This window comes from Halictus rubicundus, unplaced genomic scaffold (assembly GCF_050948215.1).
Source record: "Halictus rubicundus isolate RS-2024b unplaced genomic scaffold, iyHalRubi1_principal scaffold0714, whole genome shotgun sequence".
Taxonomy (NCBI): Eukaryota; Metazoa; Arthropoda; class Insecta; order Hymenoptera; family Halictidae; genus Halictus; species Halictus rubicundus.
In genome coordinates this window covers 41,661-60,885 of record NW_027489255.1, presented here as the reverse complement: position 1 = coordinate 60,885, position 19,225 = coordinate 41,661, and the positions used below count along the sequence as shown (strand labels likewise).

General features: G+C 46.7%; 2 protein-coding genes across 2 annotated transcripts; one reads left to right on the top strand and one right to left on the bottom strand.

Moving 5' to 3' along the window:
* Positions 1-3,159: 3,159 nt before the first annotated feature.
* LOC143364586 (uncharacterized) lies at positions 3,160-8,596 on the bottom strand. The gene is made up of 4 exons (XM_076804860.1): positions 8,473-8,596; positions 8,186-8,320; positions 6,667-6,830; positions 3,160-6,546 (listed from the first exon to the last, which is right to left on the bottom strand). The coding sequence occupies exons 1-4, from the start codon at positions 8,594-8,596 to the stop codon at positions 3,160-3,162; spliced, it is 3,810 nt and encodes a 1,269-aa protein (XP_076660975.1).
* Positions 8,597-10,252: 1,656 nt separating this feature from the next.
* LOC143364581 (protein yellow-like) lies at positions 10,253-16,096 on the top strand. Its single transcript, XM_076804856.1, has 4 exons — positions 10,253-10,529; positions 12,900-13,029; positions 13,388-13,550; positions 15,739-16,096. Exons 1-4 carry the CDS (start codon positions 10,262-10,264, stop codon positions 16,087-16,089), a joined length of 912 nt encoding a protein of 303 aa, XP_076660971.1. The 5' UTR covers positions 10,253-10,261; the 3' UTR covers positions 16,090-16,096.
* The last annotated feature ends 3,129 nt before the right edge of the window (positions 16,097-19,225 follow it).

Here is a 19,225-nt window from a genome sequence, read left to right as displayed (position 1 = left end):
CAGGAGCTCTCTTACCAGAGCCCCGTTAGTCACTCGAAGGTGTCTACAGGTCCTACCACGTGAAGGAGGGGTTGATGCGTCAGGGTTATACCATGATATAAGTCCCTGACGCTTATAAGACCCGAGGGATACACACAGCCGTTTTCAATGATGTGTGGTATCACGTATAATTAATTATTTATTTAAGGAACAGAAAAGAAATAGACTTAAGTGTACAATAGTTGCGCGCTTAGTTACTAACCGTTAATCTAAACTACACGATGACAACTATACAACTTCAACCCTCAACTTCTTACAACTTACTCTACAACTTTCGGACAACGACCACGACTCTCAGACAACGACTACGACTGACTCCTCCCTCATCTAGCAAGACTCGGTTCATCCCCACGCTCGCCCCTGCCGGAGTTTTCACCATGCCCAAATATGGGCATGAACATCGTCAATGGGCCGAAGGCCCATCGTCGCTCGCAATCCAACGCTGGTCAATGTCGCTTTCCCTTTTTATGGCCTTTTTCCGGCCTTCGCTGCATGCCTGTCCTAAAGTGTCCCTAAAGTCTACCTAAAGTCTATATCTTAAAACTATGTAGCGGGTGCCCGCATATTCCCGATACCACATTATGTCTATCATATTATGTTACGTCCCGCGGGTCGCGAACGTGATTTTAAAAGGGTCGCGGATCCCAACGCGGAATAAAGACGTAAGCTGTACTGACTTTCGGTCCACGCGGCGCGCACGTCCGTCGTATGACTCGGGGATTCGCGCGTCGCGGTTAACGGCCCTCACCTACGCTGCTCGGTTACGACGCTATCGTTGGCGCTGAACGTTGACCTTGGTCGACGTCGGTCTCGGTCGTATTAACTATTTTCAAGACCGCTTTACCGTCGGAGATCCGTGTAATGCAATGAGGAACTGATACTCCGGGTGATAACTCCTGCCGCGCGATGTAGCCGCACTCGAGCCCGGTAGCTGTCATTGCTACATTACGCCGACGTGCGTGCTTTTAATGAAATTCGACCCGTTGAGACAAAGGGGAGTCGGTTCCCGCACCAGGTCATGGCGTTGTCCGCGTACGAGATGACCGCTTCTTCGCGTAGAAAAACAGATCCGACCAATCCGTCGGTCGGAATGGGGAAAGTATCGGGAACGACTTGGAAATCGATAATTTTATTGAGGCAAGTTAGGCGTGCTACGCCGAGAGAAGTGGTAGTTACTTCGCCGATACCTTCTATAATAACGCGTCTCGCCGTGTCGACTAAAATGCTCGGATCTAAGAATGATAATTTAATAATGTTCGTGCAGGCCCCTGTATCTACGAGAAGGTCTGCCGTACATTTTAATTCTGGAATATCGAGTTTAATAATTAATACATCATCGCCCGAGCGGACTGTTACTCTTGCGATTCTTCGGACTGGTTCGTCTCCGGCTGTGACGAGTTGCGCGGATTGCCTGGCCCGATTGACTTGCCTCCCGTCGGCGATTCGGGGCGGACGGGAGGGTCGAGCCGTTTCCCGATTGTTCGCGGATTCGGTTATTATATTCACGCTTGCGGCACTCGTGAATGTCATGTCCCGGGGTTTTGCAATAGTTACATAATTTCGCAGGTGGCCGCTACTTAATACGCAGGTGGCCACTACGTAATATATTGATCACTTGCGTAGGTGTTTGTTTTGTCATAGAGAACGCTTCAAGCTGTTCAATTTTTAATTTAAAAAGTCATGAATTATAATTTAATACATCAATTGACATAACGCTTCACAAATTACATATTTCTTGTATAAGTTTAAAAACATTATAGGGGCTGCACGAACCTCCTTCGCTCGGGGTCCGTGTGGGGGGATCGTGACGCAACCGGGTATCGCGGTGGGGCTCGCTAGCACCCGATGACGTACTGCCAAGCGTCTTGGCGCGCTCGCGGATGGAAATGATGGCAATGTCTACGGATGACGATAGTAATAACTTATAAATAACTTATCTTCTTCTTTAATCTATGATGCGTCGCGGTTGACGTCATCAACAACACGTCGGTCGTCCGACGTGACAATTATCGATCCGGCTTAAGCTCTATTATGAATAGTCTGCGACGACTTCTCAGAGTGAGCCGAGTCTTGTTTAATCGTATTTTGTACGTATTTAATCGGGTTGTGTATTGATAGACGTTGCAGGCGGAACTCGTTATTCACCTGACGCTGATTCGTATAAAGTGTGCACACTGTAGTCCGCACACTTCCATATTATTCACCATTGTAATCATTATTTTATAATCGATAGTTTATAGGTGTAATTAATTAATTTGGAACTTATTGCGATATTTATAAAATAATGATTATTCAACAAAATATATTCTGTAATAGTTATTGTAGAAAATTCTACTTCGAAGCGATCGTGCACGCTCCGTGGTTTCGCTTTTTCTCGGAATGAAGAACACTCTTTCGGTGGCGTGGTGTTTATTGACTGGTTGCTATGCAATTGTACAGAGATTGTTTTATGTTAATTCGCAATGTGTTCGTCTAAAGTAACTAACTTCCGCACGGACCTCCCCACTTCATGACCAGGTCTTGGTTCACCTGTTTATGACGTAGCGTCGATGACGTCGAGCCATCGGCTACGTGCATACACTCGAAGGAACGCATGTCTCCTCGGGTCATAGACTACGCTACGCTGTGATGACGCCTCAGAGTGAGCCGAATCTTGGTTAATCGTATTTTGTCTGTATTTGATCGGGTTGTGTATTGATAGGCGTTACAGGCGGAACTCGTTCTTCACCTGACGCCGATTCGTATACAGTGTGCACACTGTAGGTGGAACGTGATCTTCACCTTATTGTTTATATAAATGTTTGTATAAGCTAGGTGGAACATGATCTTCACCATATGCTTGTTCGCATGAATATATGTTGTAGGCGGGACGCGGTCTTCGCCTGGTTTGGCTGTTAGGCCCGTTCGAATCGTTTTAGAATTTGTTGTGGTCTCACTCTGAGGTGTCGCGACGCGACATACTCCCCCCGTTGAGAGGGTACGATCAACTGTTGCGCTTTTAATCGTGACTCAGAAGTGTACAATGTCTATATGGAGTCGGTGGTATATGTACTGAGTAAGTCGGTAATTTGCTAACGATTGAGCTCGATATTTGTGTTTTACGAAACGCCCGTGGAGAGTTCATTCGGAAGGTAACGGACACATGATTTGTGTGGTCCGTTTGAATTCCCCGTTTGCTGTTTTCACCGTAGCTGCTCGCGCTACTCCGTCCTCACCCGGATGTAGGGCCGTGATCCTGCCTAATGCCCATTGCGAACAGGGTTGATTTCTGTCCTTGAGCAGCACGACGGTACCGACCTCGATGTTTGGGCCGTCCTTAGCCCATTTTTGCCGTTTTTGCAGTTCATTCAAGTACTCTTTGTTCCAGCGTGTCCAGAAGTCTTGGCGGACCTTCGTAATGTGTTGCCAGGTGGATAGGCGATGTGCTGGAACTTGTAACAAGTTACCCTCGGGAAGGGTGGTTAATGCTTTCCCAATTAAAAAATGCGCTGGCGTAAGTGCGGTCAAATCGTTCGGGTCGGAGGATAATGGTGTTATGGGTCGGGAATTCAGGATGCCCTCAATCTCTATGCAGAGCGTATTGAGCTCTTCGAAGGTAAAAAGTGAATCGCCGACAACCCGCCGAAGGTGATGTTTAAACAATTTCACCATCGATTCCCACAAACCGCCGAAATGGGGGGCCGCTGGTGGATTAAAATGCCACGTGATCCGACGGTCACTGGCAAATCTTTGAACGCGTTCTCGGTGCGTATCCGATTGGAGCAATGCGTATAATTCCCTTAGTTGACTACTCGCGCCCACAAAATTTGTGCCGTTATCTGAGAATATATGAGCAGGTAACCCCCGTCGCGCCGCGAACCGTCGCAAAGCTGCGAGGAACCCCTCGGTTGACAGGTCGCTAACGATTTCTAAATGTATCGCCTTCACGGCCATACACACAAACACGCACACGTACGTTTTAATTCGCGTTCTGTTTCGATGCTTGCGTTCCTTTATGAAAAAGGGTCCGCAGAAATCCACGCCGGTGTTTTCGAAGGGTGTCGCCTCGCGTATTCGAACCGCCGGTAGATTGCCCATTCTATATTCGGTGCTAGTTGCGTTGAAACGGAAACACCGTGTGCACGAACGTATTATCTGACGTACTTGGTTGCGTCCGTCAAGTAACCAAAATCTTTGCCGGAGTATGTGTAAAGTGGTTTGTATGCCCGTGTGATGGTGTTTCTCGCGCGTTTCCCGGATGATTAGGTCGGTTAGCCGATGCCGACTCGGTAGCAAGATCGGATGTTTTTGATCGTAGGGCAGATCTGATTTTTGCAGGCGCCCACCAACCCGCAGTACAGCGTCTTCGTCCAGGAACGGATTGAGGCTCGCGATTCGGCATTTCGATGTCGTATTTTTGGCTTGTAGACACTTAATTTCGTTTCCGAATTGCGATGTCTGCACATTTCGGATAATTCGAGTCTCGGCCAATTGAATTTCTTGGGCGCTCAGCGAACCGCCGCGTGGACCACGTGGCCGGAACCGTAAACAATATGCGATTACCCTTTGTAATGTGGTATATGACGAGCAACGCGTGAATAAATCGATCGTGTTCGTGTTCGCGACGAAACAAGTGACCGCCTTGAGATCGGGAATCTCGATGTTTTGCAGCACTTCGTCGGGCCATTCGTCCGCGTTTTTAATCAGCCACGACGGACCGACGACCCATGCACGATTCTGTAGAAACGCGTGTGGTAATTGGCCTCGGGATAATGCGTCTGCCGGATTGTACTCTGAGCGGACGTGTCGCCAGGTATGATCACCGGTAATTGATTGAATTTCCGCGACTCGCGTGGCCGCATACATTTTTAGTCGATGCGGTGCCGTTCGAATCCAATGTAGAACCACGGTCGAGTCGGACCAAAATACCACCTTATCAGGTGAGATATCAAGCGCGTCGCTCGCCTCGCGGTATAGCCGGGTCAACAATAACGCGCCGCATAATTCTAATCGTGGAATGGTCACCGTCTTGAGCGGCGCGACTCGCGATTTAGCGCACAATAAATGACACTGGACAATCCCGTCCTTCCCGGTCGACCGCACGTATAAACATGCACCATATCCAATGGTGCTCGCGTCGCAAAATCCGTGTATTTCGATATTTCGAGGTTGATCCGTTAAAACTCTTCGGTGAAATGCGACTGCTCGGAGTAGCTCTAATTGCTGCGTGAACTGCGTCCATTCCGAGTGAATAGACTGCGGAACAGATTCGTCCCACGCGATTCCTGACCGCCATACGTCCTGCATAATCTTTTTTGCGTGTAACACGACCGGACCCAACAAACCCAAAGGATCGAAGATCCTCGCTATTTCGGAGAGGATAGATCGCTTCGTCGCCTTGCTTCCGACGGCGTCCGTACAGGTAGTGTAACATATCTCGTCCGTGTTCGTTTTCCACGAAATGCCTAACGTTTTCAGTGATCGGTCAATATTCACTATGAAGTTTGCGCGCAGTTCATTATCCGTGAGATCATCCAAAATGTCCCGGTTGTTCGATGCCCATTGTCGGATCGAAAAACCGCCGCGACTCAGGGCGCCCGTCACCTCTCTCCGTATCGCGCGAGCTTCGTCGATGGTATCAGCGCCGGATAGAAGATCGTCAACGTATAGGTGTGATTTTAGTATCTTAGCGGCTCTCGCATACGACTCTCGTTCGTCGTCGGCTAGTTGATGCACGGTTCGGATCGCGAGGAACGGTGACGATGAAACGCCGAATGTGAGCGTATTTAATTGGTACGTTTCAATTTTTTCGTTCCGGCGCCATAATATTTTTTGGTACGGCCGATCGTCTTCGTGCAAGAGTACCTGACGATACATCTTTTCGATATCTGCCGTTAGCACATATTTGTACGTGCGGAAACGAATTAGATGCGCGAATAACTTCGGTTGTATAGTGGGTCCGACCAGAAGAATGTCATTTAGTGACGCGCCGGACGTTGTTTTCGCAGACGCATCGAATACCACGCGAACTTTGGTGGTGCTACTAGCTTCTTTCACTACCGCGTGATGGGGCATATAGAATCCCTCGTCACCGGGAGCCTCCATCAAAGACATATGGCCTAAAGCTAAGTACTCGTCGAGAACGCGCTGATACTCGTCTCGCAATACGTTGTTCGCGTTTAATTTGCGTTCAAGGGATAGCAGTCGCTTGACCGCGCCGTTTCGCGAATTGCCGAGCCGTTCGCGGGTTCCGCGAAATGGTAAACGTACCGTGTACCGACCGGACGGATCGCGACTAACGTTCCTTTGAAAATGCATTTCGCACGCGACTTCTTCCTCCGACCGCAGTCCTTCCGTTTCGACTTCTTCTATCTGCCAAAACTTGTCGAGTTGCGTTTCCAGCGTCGACAAGTGGCACGCGGCTCTTGTTGCTTGTTGTTGCGCAACGCCACCAGTCACGACCCAACCCAATCGCGTTTTCTGTAAGTACAAATCTTGTCCTTCGCGCGAGAGGTTAATTTGACCAACCTGGAATAGCGAAACTGTCGCTCCAGCACCGATCAACAAATCTACTGGACGCGGCAGATGGAATTCAGCGTCCGCTAGGCGGATGTTACGCGGAATTGTCATTGAGTCGCGTGGAAATACCTCCGATGGAACCAGATCAGTGATATTCGGGATACTGAGACACGTCAATTCTTTTTCAAACCCGTCGAAGGTCGATCGTACTTGTAATTTAACCGGGCCCTTCGACACTGTGTGCGTGCCGTTTAACGTACCGATGGGAAACGATTGCGCGGTTACCCGTATACCTAATCGCCGTATGAGCGCCTCAGTGACAAAATTGGCCGTTGCGCAGGTATCTAATATGGCTCGGGCTCTTACCGATCGGTTTTTACTAATGATTTCCACTATGGCGCTCATTATCAACTGCGGTGACGCCGTAGGAAGTACGGTCGCGAGACTAATCGTCAGCTCCCTGCTCGGTAAGGGTAGTCATGCTGACTTTCCGGCGTCCGCATTGTCAATCGCGGGTTTTGAGGTATCGGTTCTGCTCGAGCTCGCAAATTCGAAGTTGTGTAATAATGTATTGTGCCGTCTTTGACAGATTGTACAACTCGAATACCGGCATGGAGCGTCGCGATGGGAACGTAGGCAGTTGAAGCAAACTTTCGCGGTTTTTACGAGCTCGATGCGCTTCGGGACGGTTAAGCGCTTAAATGCGGCGCACGTGAAGAGGGGATGACAGCTAATCTTACACGCGACGCACTTGCGTTCTTGGGTGACGAATGCGCGATTCAGCGGACGTATGCGTCGCCGTTTGTGAGCGCGGTCGTCTCTCTCGCGCTCGCGGTCTCGATCGCTAGATCGCATCTTGTCTGTGCGCGATACACAAACCGCGGTTTTGTACAAAAATTCGAGCATTTCATCCAAGCTCGGATATTCCTGTCGGCTTAAGCCTGCCTGCCACTTCTCGTACGTGATTTTAGGTAGTTTGCTCTCGAGTAAGTGAACGACGGTTTGTGTGCAAACCGGTGTTCCCAGCGCGTGTAGCGACGCAAAGTGCTGTTGAGCGTCGTCGGCTAACCGCGTCAGGCCGATCGTGGATTCCTTATCGAGTGTCGGCATGTCGAATAGCATGGACATATGCCGCGATACCAGAAGGCGTTTGTTTTCGTACGCTCTTTCCAGAAGATCCCATGCCTTCGCGTAATTGATCCCGTCGACGTCAAAGAGCCGAATTTTGTTTGCCGCTTCCTGTACTAACGCGGACCGGAGGTATTGTAATTTCGCCACGTCGTCTAGTTCACTGCGTGAACCGATCATGCTGTTAAATGCGTTTTTAAACGACAACCAACTTTCATAACGACCGTCGAAAGTCGGCAATGAGGCATCGGGTAATTTAACGGGGCGACTTTTCGCACCGTCTGTGCTTCTGCCGTCGTTTGCAGAGTCGGTATCTGCGCGCGAGATGTCTGGGCGATTTAAAATGTTCTCGGCCCGGCCCGCGAGATCATAGAAACGGGTCGTAATCTCCGCGAAGATGTTGTCACGTAATAATAACTCGATTGTTAATAAAAATAAGCAGATGCTAGACTGTTGTCCAGCATTGACTCTCTTTATTCAGTATTACATAAATAAACCGACAGTATTTCGATCCGCGTACTTTTGTGGTTCCTTAGCGACTGATAATCCGTATCCGTTCTCTTGTATTTATAAGATGTTGTTATCAATCGGGCAAATTCCGGGCAACGGTCGATCCTTTGTGGCTCAAAGATTAGGGGTGATGTCATCCGTTCTCCTGTGTTTGTCCTATGTTGTTATCAACTGGACGTAGTCCAGTCAACAGTCGATCCTTTGTGTTCAAAAATTAGGGGTGACGTCATCTGCGATAATTTACAGAAATTTGGGCGTTACACTCCCCCCAACTTAGATTGAAGTTAGTCCTCTAACCTGGATAGTTCCGGAGGATGGACTTGTGGAATTTGACTGTTCTTGGCTGGAACAGGATCTCTGGTTCCGGCGATGGTTGTGATTGCCGTTGGTTATTCACCAATGTGGCTAAATCTGTGTACATGTTTAACAACGGTGCGGTAGCGCCCGGTGCTGGCGTTTCTACATTATTTTCTATATGAGTCGTCTTCGACTTACAACTGAGAATATGAATACAGAGTTTCGATGGAAGAAAGGATTTGATACAGTTAAAAATACCCGTTTTGTCTAGTCCCCAAATGACTAGGGCGGTTAATGCTGCGTAGCCGGCAATCTGCAGTGTGGACAGTCCCCACGACTTTACAGATTCGATTCGATGTTCGAATTGGAGTCTGTTAATTTCTTGCTCGATATCATCTAATGTACTGTGGTAACAGTTTAAGTTGTTTAATACTTTTGGTGTCTTGTCTAACTTTTGCAAGATTGATATGTAATCGCTACTATTCGGCGTTCGAATTTCTTTGTGCCTGGTTTCGTATGATACGCTAAAACGCGTTTGTCCTATTCGCATATAATTGTTATTATATAATAATTCGCAAGATGTGTTGGATTTTAATAAACTAGGTTGTCGTAAATACACAATACTGTGTTGCGTTCCGCATATGGTGTTAATTTCTATGGGTTTCTCTGGAATAGCTATATACTGATTCTGTTCTTTTAATGGCATAAAAGTAATATCGTCTATTTTCAAAATTACAATTTGGCATGAAAGGATTTGATTATTGAAATTAATGAGCTCTGTGGTACAATCGTGTCGTGTGTTTCTGTTGTGGATTGGTTGAGTCTGTTTACACATGGTTATACCGGTTTTTGTTTTGCAATGTGTATTCAAATATTCTTGCTCCACGTTAATATAATTTAACCCTGAAATCAAATAAATTTGGTGTTCCACGAGTGGGATCATAAATACATTGTTCTTCTTCGTTGGGATGGGGTAGATGCGGTCTATATCCCATTGCAACGTAGGTAGAATTGGTACTGAGATTTTGAAAAATAATTTGTTGTCCGTAATAAACAACTTTAATTCTGCAAGATCAAGTATGGTCTGGAAGTTCTCGTGAGTTGGTTTTAATGCCAAGTGTGTAGTTTCGTTTTCGAGTGTGCGTTTGTATGCGTCTAGAAATTCTTTTGGTTCTAAAATTTGTGGGCTAATGATTCCCTGTTTCGCTAGTGTGATGGTGGTAAGTAGTTCGTCGTATGAAAAGTGTAAATCCGCGATTGCTCCTTCTGTTCTAATGATCCAGTTACTCATGAGTGCGTCACGTTCGGCTTTAAGTGAATTTGCTCGTGCATCTAAAGTGAGTTGGTTTATGCGTTGTAAACTGTCGGAATCTAACATTTTACGGATGAGAGCGGTTTGATTACTGACTATCGTTTTCAATTTATTGTTCGCGTTGAAAAGTTTGTCTATGTTCGCGTTGACAGTGGTTAAGTCGTCTTCGTCTAACGTTCCGAATAATGATTTTGACAATTTGACCCTTTTTTATTACACATGCGATGTACCTATTGAAATAAATAAAGCAGCAATTTATTCAAGATTGCGTACGGTTTTTGTCCCACTATTGGCATATTCTCAAATTACGTAAAGTAAAACGATATAGTCCTAGAAAACAAGAATTTGCATGAAAGTGCACGCTGTAGTTATTAAAAATTCTTTTTTCTTACTTAGCATACAATTGTTAAAATATCGCAGAATCATTGCTTGCCGGCATTTTGAAAATTGTTCGAATTTTCTAGGTACCAAACCATAATGAAAATATATTGGAGATTACTTTGCGTGAGTTTGTTATGTTTGGGAGCCGGCAGAGTGGAAGGACTGCAAAGATGGGGTTCTCAGTTTGGAAAAGCTCCTCTCCTGGAGAGATTCTTCTGGAAGACGTTGGACTTCGCTTATCCGGACGAAGCGAGCAGACAAATGGCGATGATGAGGGGAGATTTTGTACCAGAAAACGCGCTACCCGTTGGCATCGAAATATGGCGAAATAAACTGTTTGTCACGGTGCCAAGATGGCGGAACGGTAAGCTCCAATTGAATATATCCCTTTATTTGCAACTACTCATGTATATACTAACTAATACGAATATCTAAATATTTTATTCGTTCGAATAATATTTAAAATATTATCATGTAGGACAGCTAAATTTTGTTCAAATTGTACACCTTCGAATGTAGTATTTGATCATATAACAAAACTTTGTAGAATGTACTTGAACAATAACAATTTGAATTGTTTTTTTAATGTTTCTTAGTAATTGTTAATCCATTTTTATACAGCCACGTGGAATACATAGGTATATCCAGTCGTTTTTAAACAATTCTTTTATCGCATTATACGGGAAACTGCTGTTAAGCATAACTACATCCATTTCCGTTTGAATTGCAATGGAATTAACTAACTTTTATCACCTTTTAACTCCGGAGAGAAAACCAGATAAAAATCTCGAGCAGAAAACCGGAAACTGACGCGAACACACTGTGTAAAATGTAGAGGATCAGTGTGGTCGGTGCAAGCCTCGAATCTAGTCTGGCTGGCTTCCGGTTTGCGACACAAAGTGCCGAAATCCGCGCGAGAGCGATTACAATACAGGACTTCTATTTCTCTTTACCTCCGCCTTCGCATCGACTTAAATCTAGAAGGGAACTCGCGAATGAATGAGTCTTATTCACTTTTATATTCTCGTATTTCCGATTTTTTTTCTTCTCGGTACTCTAAGTTCATCATAAGCGATGGCGCGCGCCAAGTCATTGTGCATGGAGAAAATCTTGAAATCTTAACTCAAACTCAAAATTAGTTCGCAAATTTTGATTAATTCTCCATTGGAAACTCCCATTTCAAAACTGAAAATATTCGATCAAAATCGCGAATAGGATTAGCGGAAGAATAATTTAACCCTTTGCACTCGGCGCTATTTTCATTTTATTCATACGAAACCGATCCGATTTCCACATATAGTATTTAAATGTTTAGTGATCTACTAAATACAAATTTTGTAATGTAACAAATATTTTGTAATATTTTTTGTAATTTCCTTGAAATAATGCCATAACAATTTCTAGTGGTGCTTCAGAGTCACCACTCGAGTGCTAAGGGTTAAGAGTATTCTCAAGAAATTGTCGATAATCGTACCGTGATAATTTGGTTAAAAAAAAAAATTAGAAATTGATATTCATCTCGAATCAGAGATTCACTTACGCAGTGCAGTTTCAATGTAAATTATTTTTACGTGTCAAACAAATGTCCCCCCTCTCTCTCGAACGAACGAACGAACGAACGATTTCCACCTCGCTTCCGTTGGTTCTTTTTCACGTTTTTCTCCTTGTTCCGGTTCCGATCTTCCCAGCAGTCCCTCTGAAAGTTCTCGAAACGCGTCGAAGCCCGCGGAGGTCGGCATTGTTTTTACAAGGTTTTATTTGTCCGCGGCTTTGTTCGGCCGACTCTTTCTTCCGACGTCAGCTTCTCCCCAGGCAGAGGATATGAAATATTAAGAGAGAAAAGAAGAAAGAGGTTCCTGTCACACCGTCCGAGCAGAATGAATTCGGAACGTTCAATGACTTCCTTCCTGAGCCCGGGAAGCGAATTGTTTTAGAATTCGGCACGCAATCAAAGCAAAAAAAAAAAACAACAACTCGATCCGAGCTTGTCTGACCTCCGAATGCCATTATCCTGGTCTCCAAAGACCTTTCTGCTCACTGCGGAACATGTTAAACACCATGGTCCATCGATTCCATCATTAAAGATTTGCTCATTCTTAAGCCCACCCTAACATTTTCTGTTCGCTGAAAAATCGGATCTGCACGTTGATCGCACGCGACTAACGTGTTGACCAATTTTTCCCATCCTTATCTCCAGTGTTGACCTTTCTTTAGGTCATTTGTGTCTGTGACTAAATATTTTTTATAGATCTAAATATATTGTAGAATTCGGCACGCACTCAAAGCAAAAGCTAACTCGGAATGACCTCCGAATTATCCTGATCTCCAAAGACCTTTCTGCTCTCTGCGGAACATGTTAAACCATGGTCCATCGAGCTCATTCTTTCTGAGCCCACCCTAACGTTTTCTGTGCGCTGAAAAATCGAAGCGATCTACACGTTGATCGCATGAGACTAACGCGTCGATTAAACTTTTCTCATCGTTATCTCCAATTTTTGATCTTGCAACCTTCCCGTTGACCTTTCCGGAGACTATCTGAATATGTGCCTTTCAAAACTTTGCTTCTATTGTCGGGCATACATGTTTCCGATAAAATCGAGTTGCGTGTGCCAGAGTTTCGATAACGTTCCGAACGCGATCACGCTATTCTAGGATTGGTTGGCGTGCAAATATTCGTTCATAATTTAGGACGTTCGGAATGCAGTTCAGTGACGTGTGGTACTAACTATTGTAGGTATTCCGGCGACTTTGAATTATATATCGCTTGACACAAATCGGGGAGGATCGCCTAGGCTCACGCCTTATCCAAACTGGGCGCAAAACAAAGCTGGAGCGTGCGGCACTGGCATGACCACTGCTTACAGGTCAGTGTGATGCAAAACTGTATAATAAACTATAATGAACAATGAACCGTTGAAGTACAAAAATCACTAATAAGCAATGAAACTTAATGTACATTCATATTGTACATGAACATTTAACACATTCGCACCGGATGACACATGCGTTTTTAAAATCCTCGTACTTCCGTCTGAAAATGAACAGATAAAACGTAAATGATTCGATTTATTTTGAGATATGATGGACGTTTTAACAGTTAGACATATGAACCGGTTAAAGAATTGAAACATATACATATAGTCTATCTTTTTCGAACCCAATGTTACCACCTTTCTTCGTTCGTTGTTACTGCAAAATATCACGTCAGTTTTATCATTATAGAATACACGCAGACGCGTGCGACAGATTGTGGGTCCTAGATACTGGTACTATAGGCATCGGGAACACAACGGTGCAAGCCTGCCCTTATACCCTGAATGTTTTCGATTTGACAACGGACAAAATCTTAAGGCAATACAGACTGAGACCCGAAGACATCAACATGGTATCTCTTTCTTGAACGTTATTAATAATCATAGTTTTATCTCACTACGAAGAAAAATAATAATACTCGAGATGACTAAATCGATAATTTTATATACAGGGTGGCCCACATAACTCTGAACAGCTCAATATCTCGAAAACTATGCCATCGATTTTAAAGTTCTTAGTCTTAAATTGCATGGAACTGAAGGGCCTTTCTGACTACATAAACGTGAAGTGGCCTCCCTTCCCTTTTAACGGGGGAGGGGAGGTACCTTTATAATTTTAAATGGAACCCCCTATAAAACGTTACATATTTAGATTCTACAGGAAAAAACAAGTCAATTTTGTCTGAAACATTTTTTTGTCAGATACTTCCACGATGAGATATAACAGTTTGAAGTTTCGAGTTGTAGGTGCTCGAGTCCTTTACTTATTCGTGAAGAAATAAAATGTACTTTAAATTAAATGTTCAAAATGTCCACCACGGGCTTGTAAACATTTATTTACTCGAAACATCAAAGTTGTTCTAACATTTTTTAACATTTCAGGAGTCACTGAAGCGCAAGCGTCACGTATTCTTTGTTTCATATCCTCTTTTCTCGTCGGTGGTTCAAACATAACTTTGTCCTTTACATATCCCCATAAGAAAAAATCTAATGGTGTTAGATCGGGGGATCGAGGAGGCCATTGACGAGGTCCCCCACGACCTATACATTTGTTCCCAAATTTTTCGTTCAAAAATTGCCTGGTGATGATTGCAAAATGTGGAGGAGCGCCGTCTTGTTGGAACCACATTTCTCTTCTAACGTGCAGTGGCACATCTTCCAAAAGCGCAGGCAAATGATTTTTTAAGAAATCACAATAACTTGCAGATGTTACAGTTTCTTGAAAAAAATAAGGTCCAATCACAAAATCTCCTATTAGGCCACACGAAACATTTAAAGACCATCGATGTTGAAAGGGAACACATCGCATCCAATTTGGGTTTTCCACGGCCCAATAATGCAGATTATGTCTATTTACATGCCCTGAATTCATAAAAGTGGCTTCATCGGAAAAAAGTATTTTGCACAAAAAGTCATTTTCCACAACACCCTGCAGCCACTCACAAAATCTTACGCGGTGATCGTAATCTGCTATCGAAAGCTCTTGTGATAAAACCATGTGATATGGATGATACTTTTGCCGTTTCAAAATTCGTTGACTTGATGAACGACTAATACGACATACGCTAAATGGTAAAGTGAACTTTTCTTTCTGTGGAAAAGTGACCTTTTTCATCTAGTGTTCGGTTTCGAGACGTGACCGTAGCTTTGTAACAGCATTCGTTACGCCCGGCCCTCACGCCCTGTCATCTTCAAGGTCCGTGAGGGTCTGAGACACGCGTCGCAGCCCCTTGGGCCATCTGGTTCAGACCAGACACGGGTCCCACTGTTTTAGAAATACGAAATTTCGAAGAGGTACCGGACGTACAGCACTCAGGAGTCTCGTGTTCAAGGTCTGAACCCGATGGTCGTCCATCCACTCGGGACAAGGGGCCATAAATTTATACCACCATGTGCAGGCCACTCGGGTCTCTTCGTCACGCTGCACCGGGGTCCCGTCGTTCGAGAATTTTCCGAAGTTTCGGTGATTGACCAGAGGGTAAGGACTTCCACCTCTACCGTGGAGGACTGTCCGGAAGATCCGCCTCCCTCGGGTCAATCAACGAATGGGGATGAGTCTTTCGGGATTTTCGGGCCCATCCCTTGGAAAAGTTGGACACCAACGAGGTGGCCAGCAAACGGACCCCGGGGCAGTCTGTCTAAGTCTTCCATACGCAACAAACGCTCTCAGAGAAAACGTATTAGTCATCGCGTTATCTCACACACTTACAAGTCGCACACAACACAGAACAATCAATCGGATCCCGTTACCCAATATTAAATTGGCGGGTAACTTTTCGGCGACACGGGTACGCGACGCGTTCACATCGGTGAATCCGAGCTTTACGCCCTCGGGTGGATGTACGGTCGAGATCCGCGCGGCAGTAGTCGAAGTCGCATCGCAAAACATCTAGCGATCTGCGAAATTTAGTTTATAAGATTGTAAAATCGTCGTTGTAAGAAAGGGAGTCAGAAGGAAGCGTATTGAATTCCTTCTGGTCCTCGTGGTGAGACCTGGGCAATCCGTATTATTCTCTATTTGTAAGAACTACTTTGGGTTAGATTGGGATGGGCCAAGATGGGCCTTCAATGCTTCTCGGTGGCAACGGCATGGCTCTTCGTCCTGGAACATCTTCAGTTCCGCAGTGGTCGATCCAAGCTCGTGGTTCGAGTTGGCCCACTTGTCCAGCGGAAACCCTGCCGACTCCAGGATGTCGGTCAGCTGTCGACGGACTTCCCTCGCCTGCTGGACATTGTCTGCGCCGGACAAGATGTCGTCGACATAGGATTTGCGACGGAGAGCCCTTGCGCCAAGGGGGAATCGGCCTTCCTCATCCGACGCCAGTTGCTGCAACACCCTATGAGCGAGATACGGAGCAGGAGCGGTTCCATACGTTACGGTGGTCAACCTGAAATCAGATACCGCTTGTGCAGAGTCGTCTCTCCAGAGAATGCGCAGCCAATCTTGGTCGTCAGGATGGACTGAGATCTATCTGAACATCTTGACGATGTCCGTCGAGAATGCCACCCTGAAGAGGCGCCATGGTGTGATGATCGCCCAGAGGTCGCTCTGCAGCTTCGGTCCAGGCAACAACTCGTCGTTGAGGGACCGGCCTGCGATCGACGCAGCTGAGGCGTTGAAGACCACGCGGATCTTCTTCTTCCCATCAATCTCCTTCCATACTGCATGGTGCGGGATGTAGGAACCAGGATCTCGTTCCTGGAGAGGGGCATCTGCGAGGTCCATGTGCCCCAGGCGGCTGTACTCCCGCATGAAGGCCACGTAGTGGTTCCTGAGCTGCTAATCCCGTGCTCGTCTGGTCTCGGCGCTGAGGAGCATCCTGAATTCCCGTCGGTGGTCGCTCCTCCTCCCCTAAAAGGTAAACGATCAACATACCGACCGGTATGATCCCGAAACGTCGTGTCCTTGAACAGCTGTTCACATTTCAGGTCCTCCGGTGACAGCGGCTGAGACGACGGTACTTCCTCGATCTCCCAGAACCGTCGAAGATCGGGTAACGGCTCCTGGCAGCTCACGTGGTGGACACGGGTCTTCCTTACGGACGAGGTCTCCTCTCCAACGGGACCGATCAGCGTCCATCCAAACGGTGTTCGCACTGCGACTGATGTTCCGGCCGGTCCGACCTTTCGCTCCCGGAACAAAAGTCCGCAAACGTCGGCACCGAGAAGCACATCCACGTGCGCCGGGTTGGCAAATTCCGGATCGGCCAATGGCAGTCCTTGGATGTGGGACCAGTACTGCAGCACCACCTGCTTTGAGGGCGTGGGGGCGACCAAGGATTTGGTCACCAATGTCTCCAGATCCATCTGGAACCCAGGATCAATCGGGGAACGGAGGCTTACCTGGACTTCGGACCGAGCAGTCCCCACGGCGGTACCCTGGTAGCCCGTCAACGATACCCGCACCGCCCTTTTCCGCAGCCGTAGCGTTTGAGCGGCCCACTCGCTGAGGAAGGACGTCTCAGAGCCAGAATCAAGGAGGGCTCGTACCAGGAGAGTCTGGCCGTCTGGAGCCTCGAGCTGGACCTTTGCAGTGGCTAGAGGGATCCCCTGGTGAGTCTTCACAGCGTGGATGGCGGCTATCTCGACCGACTCCGAAGGTGTTCGATCCTCGACGACGTAGGCGTCGTGGATCGTCGTGTGGTGCTGCTGTCCGCAGACCCAGCACCGATTGGTAGAGGGGCATTGAGATAGTCGGTGTCCAGTCGCGAGGCACGAAAGACAGAGCCCTTTGGACACGACCAAGTCACGACGTTTCTCAGCCGATAACCCTTTATAACGCTTGCAGGATCCCATGGCGTGGTTTCCCGAGCAGAGTGAGCACGTGCGACCGCCCTTCCCCTTCGACTTCGTTTCCTCCACCTTGACGGCCAGCAGGTGACGGCTGACTGAGGCAGACCCACCACGACTGGAGAAACTGTCCGATTTCGAGGGTTGAGGCGACTCTAACCTTCGCATGGACGTGAGAGCGGTTCTCCAGGAAGTCTTCCAGCGCCTGAAATTCCGGTACGGCGGTAGGATCGACGAGGGTGGCCTCCCACGCTAACCGAGTCGTCTCGTCCAGCTTCTCCGTTGGCAGGAAAACGAACCATTCGTCCCACTCCTCAACGGGCTTTCCAAGTGCCTCGAATGACTGCTGTATCTGTCGAAAGTCGTCGACGAGACTGTGCAGCTTCTCCGGTCAGGCACGACTTGAGGTAATTGAGCTTCGACACCTTCGACAAACGGGCCTTGTTATGGACAGCCGCTTTAAACTGGTCCCGAAAGCTTTCCCACTGGAGGAGGTCGCCAGAAAAGGTCGGCAGGAGAAGTCTCGGCAGCTTCGTGTCTGACTCCGTATCCGGAACTGCACCTGTTGTGTTCGCGCGCGGTCGGCGAGGACAAAGAAGTCCGTTAGCGCGTTCAAATGTACGGGACCGTTGGAGGTCTAGTTGCACCTGCAATTTGCCCAAAATCTAGGGTATTCGAAGCACGGTCGACTAACGGGTGACGGATCCCTTAGCTTCTCGACGCTGCGCTTTCGCATCTGCGGATTCTGAACACGTTATCGCAACGGCACGCACGAGGGTCGAGATCCCTTGTTTCCGCGCGTATATTCGACGAACGTGAACGAATTCGATCCGGCTCGAAGGACCAATGTTTTAGATATACGGGCATTTACAAAATGAAACGTTACCGATACTCTAAGGTAGATGTAAAAAGCGGGGTACCGACGAAACGATTACGTAAATCTACACATAGGTGAGAACTCCGAAATCGAATGTCGTTTGTGCGTGTCAATAGACGAACTGAACGATCAGCTGGGCGCGTCGATCCACCGCATCCGCTCCCCACGCCGCGACGGCGAGGCCCGAGCTGCTCGATCCACCCTGGAGCTCGCGGGGAGCGGTGGAACGGTGCGGGGCCGACGGCGCGCCGGGCTGATCGACAGATCGAAGTCATATTTATTACTAGTTAAAATACATACAGAGTTAACACTTGAAGTGATATTTACAATAAAGATTTATAATAAAGTAAAATCTCGAACAAACATAAAAACATAAATTGACAATAATGCTCGATTCTCCATCTGCTTACATTGTAGGGTGTTGGTCGGTCAACGATAATTTACTGTAATAGCGACCTTACAATCATCTTATACTTTTTGTCAAAATTTCACTTTCTATTTAAATTAGTTTGTTATTGAAACTCATTAGTAGTTTTAAATAGTACTTGAAATACTTTAAGTGATATTGAAATGTGGGAATATTACAATTTGGAATATACAGGGGGAGAGATGGAAAAAGATAGGAAGTGCAAGGTACAACATGTGGTACGGGAGGGTGAAGGGAGAAGGGTTACCAGGGTACCTGAAGAAGGGGTGGGGAGAGAACATGTGGCAAAGGGTGGCCAGGTACAGGTTGGGAAACGAGATGAGAGGTGGAAAGTATTGGTTGGAGGAGGAGAAGAAAGTATGTAGGGTATGTGGGTGGGAGGAGGAAACGTGGGAGCACGTGTGGGAAGTGTGTATGGGAGGGGCTGAGGGGTG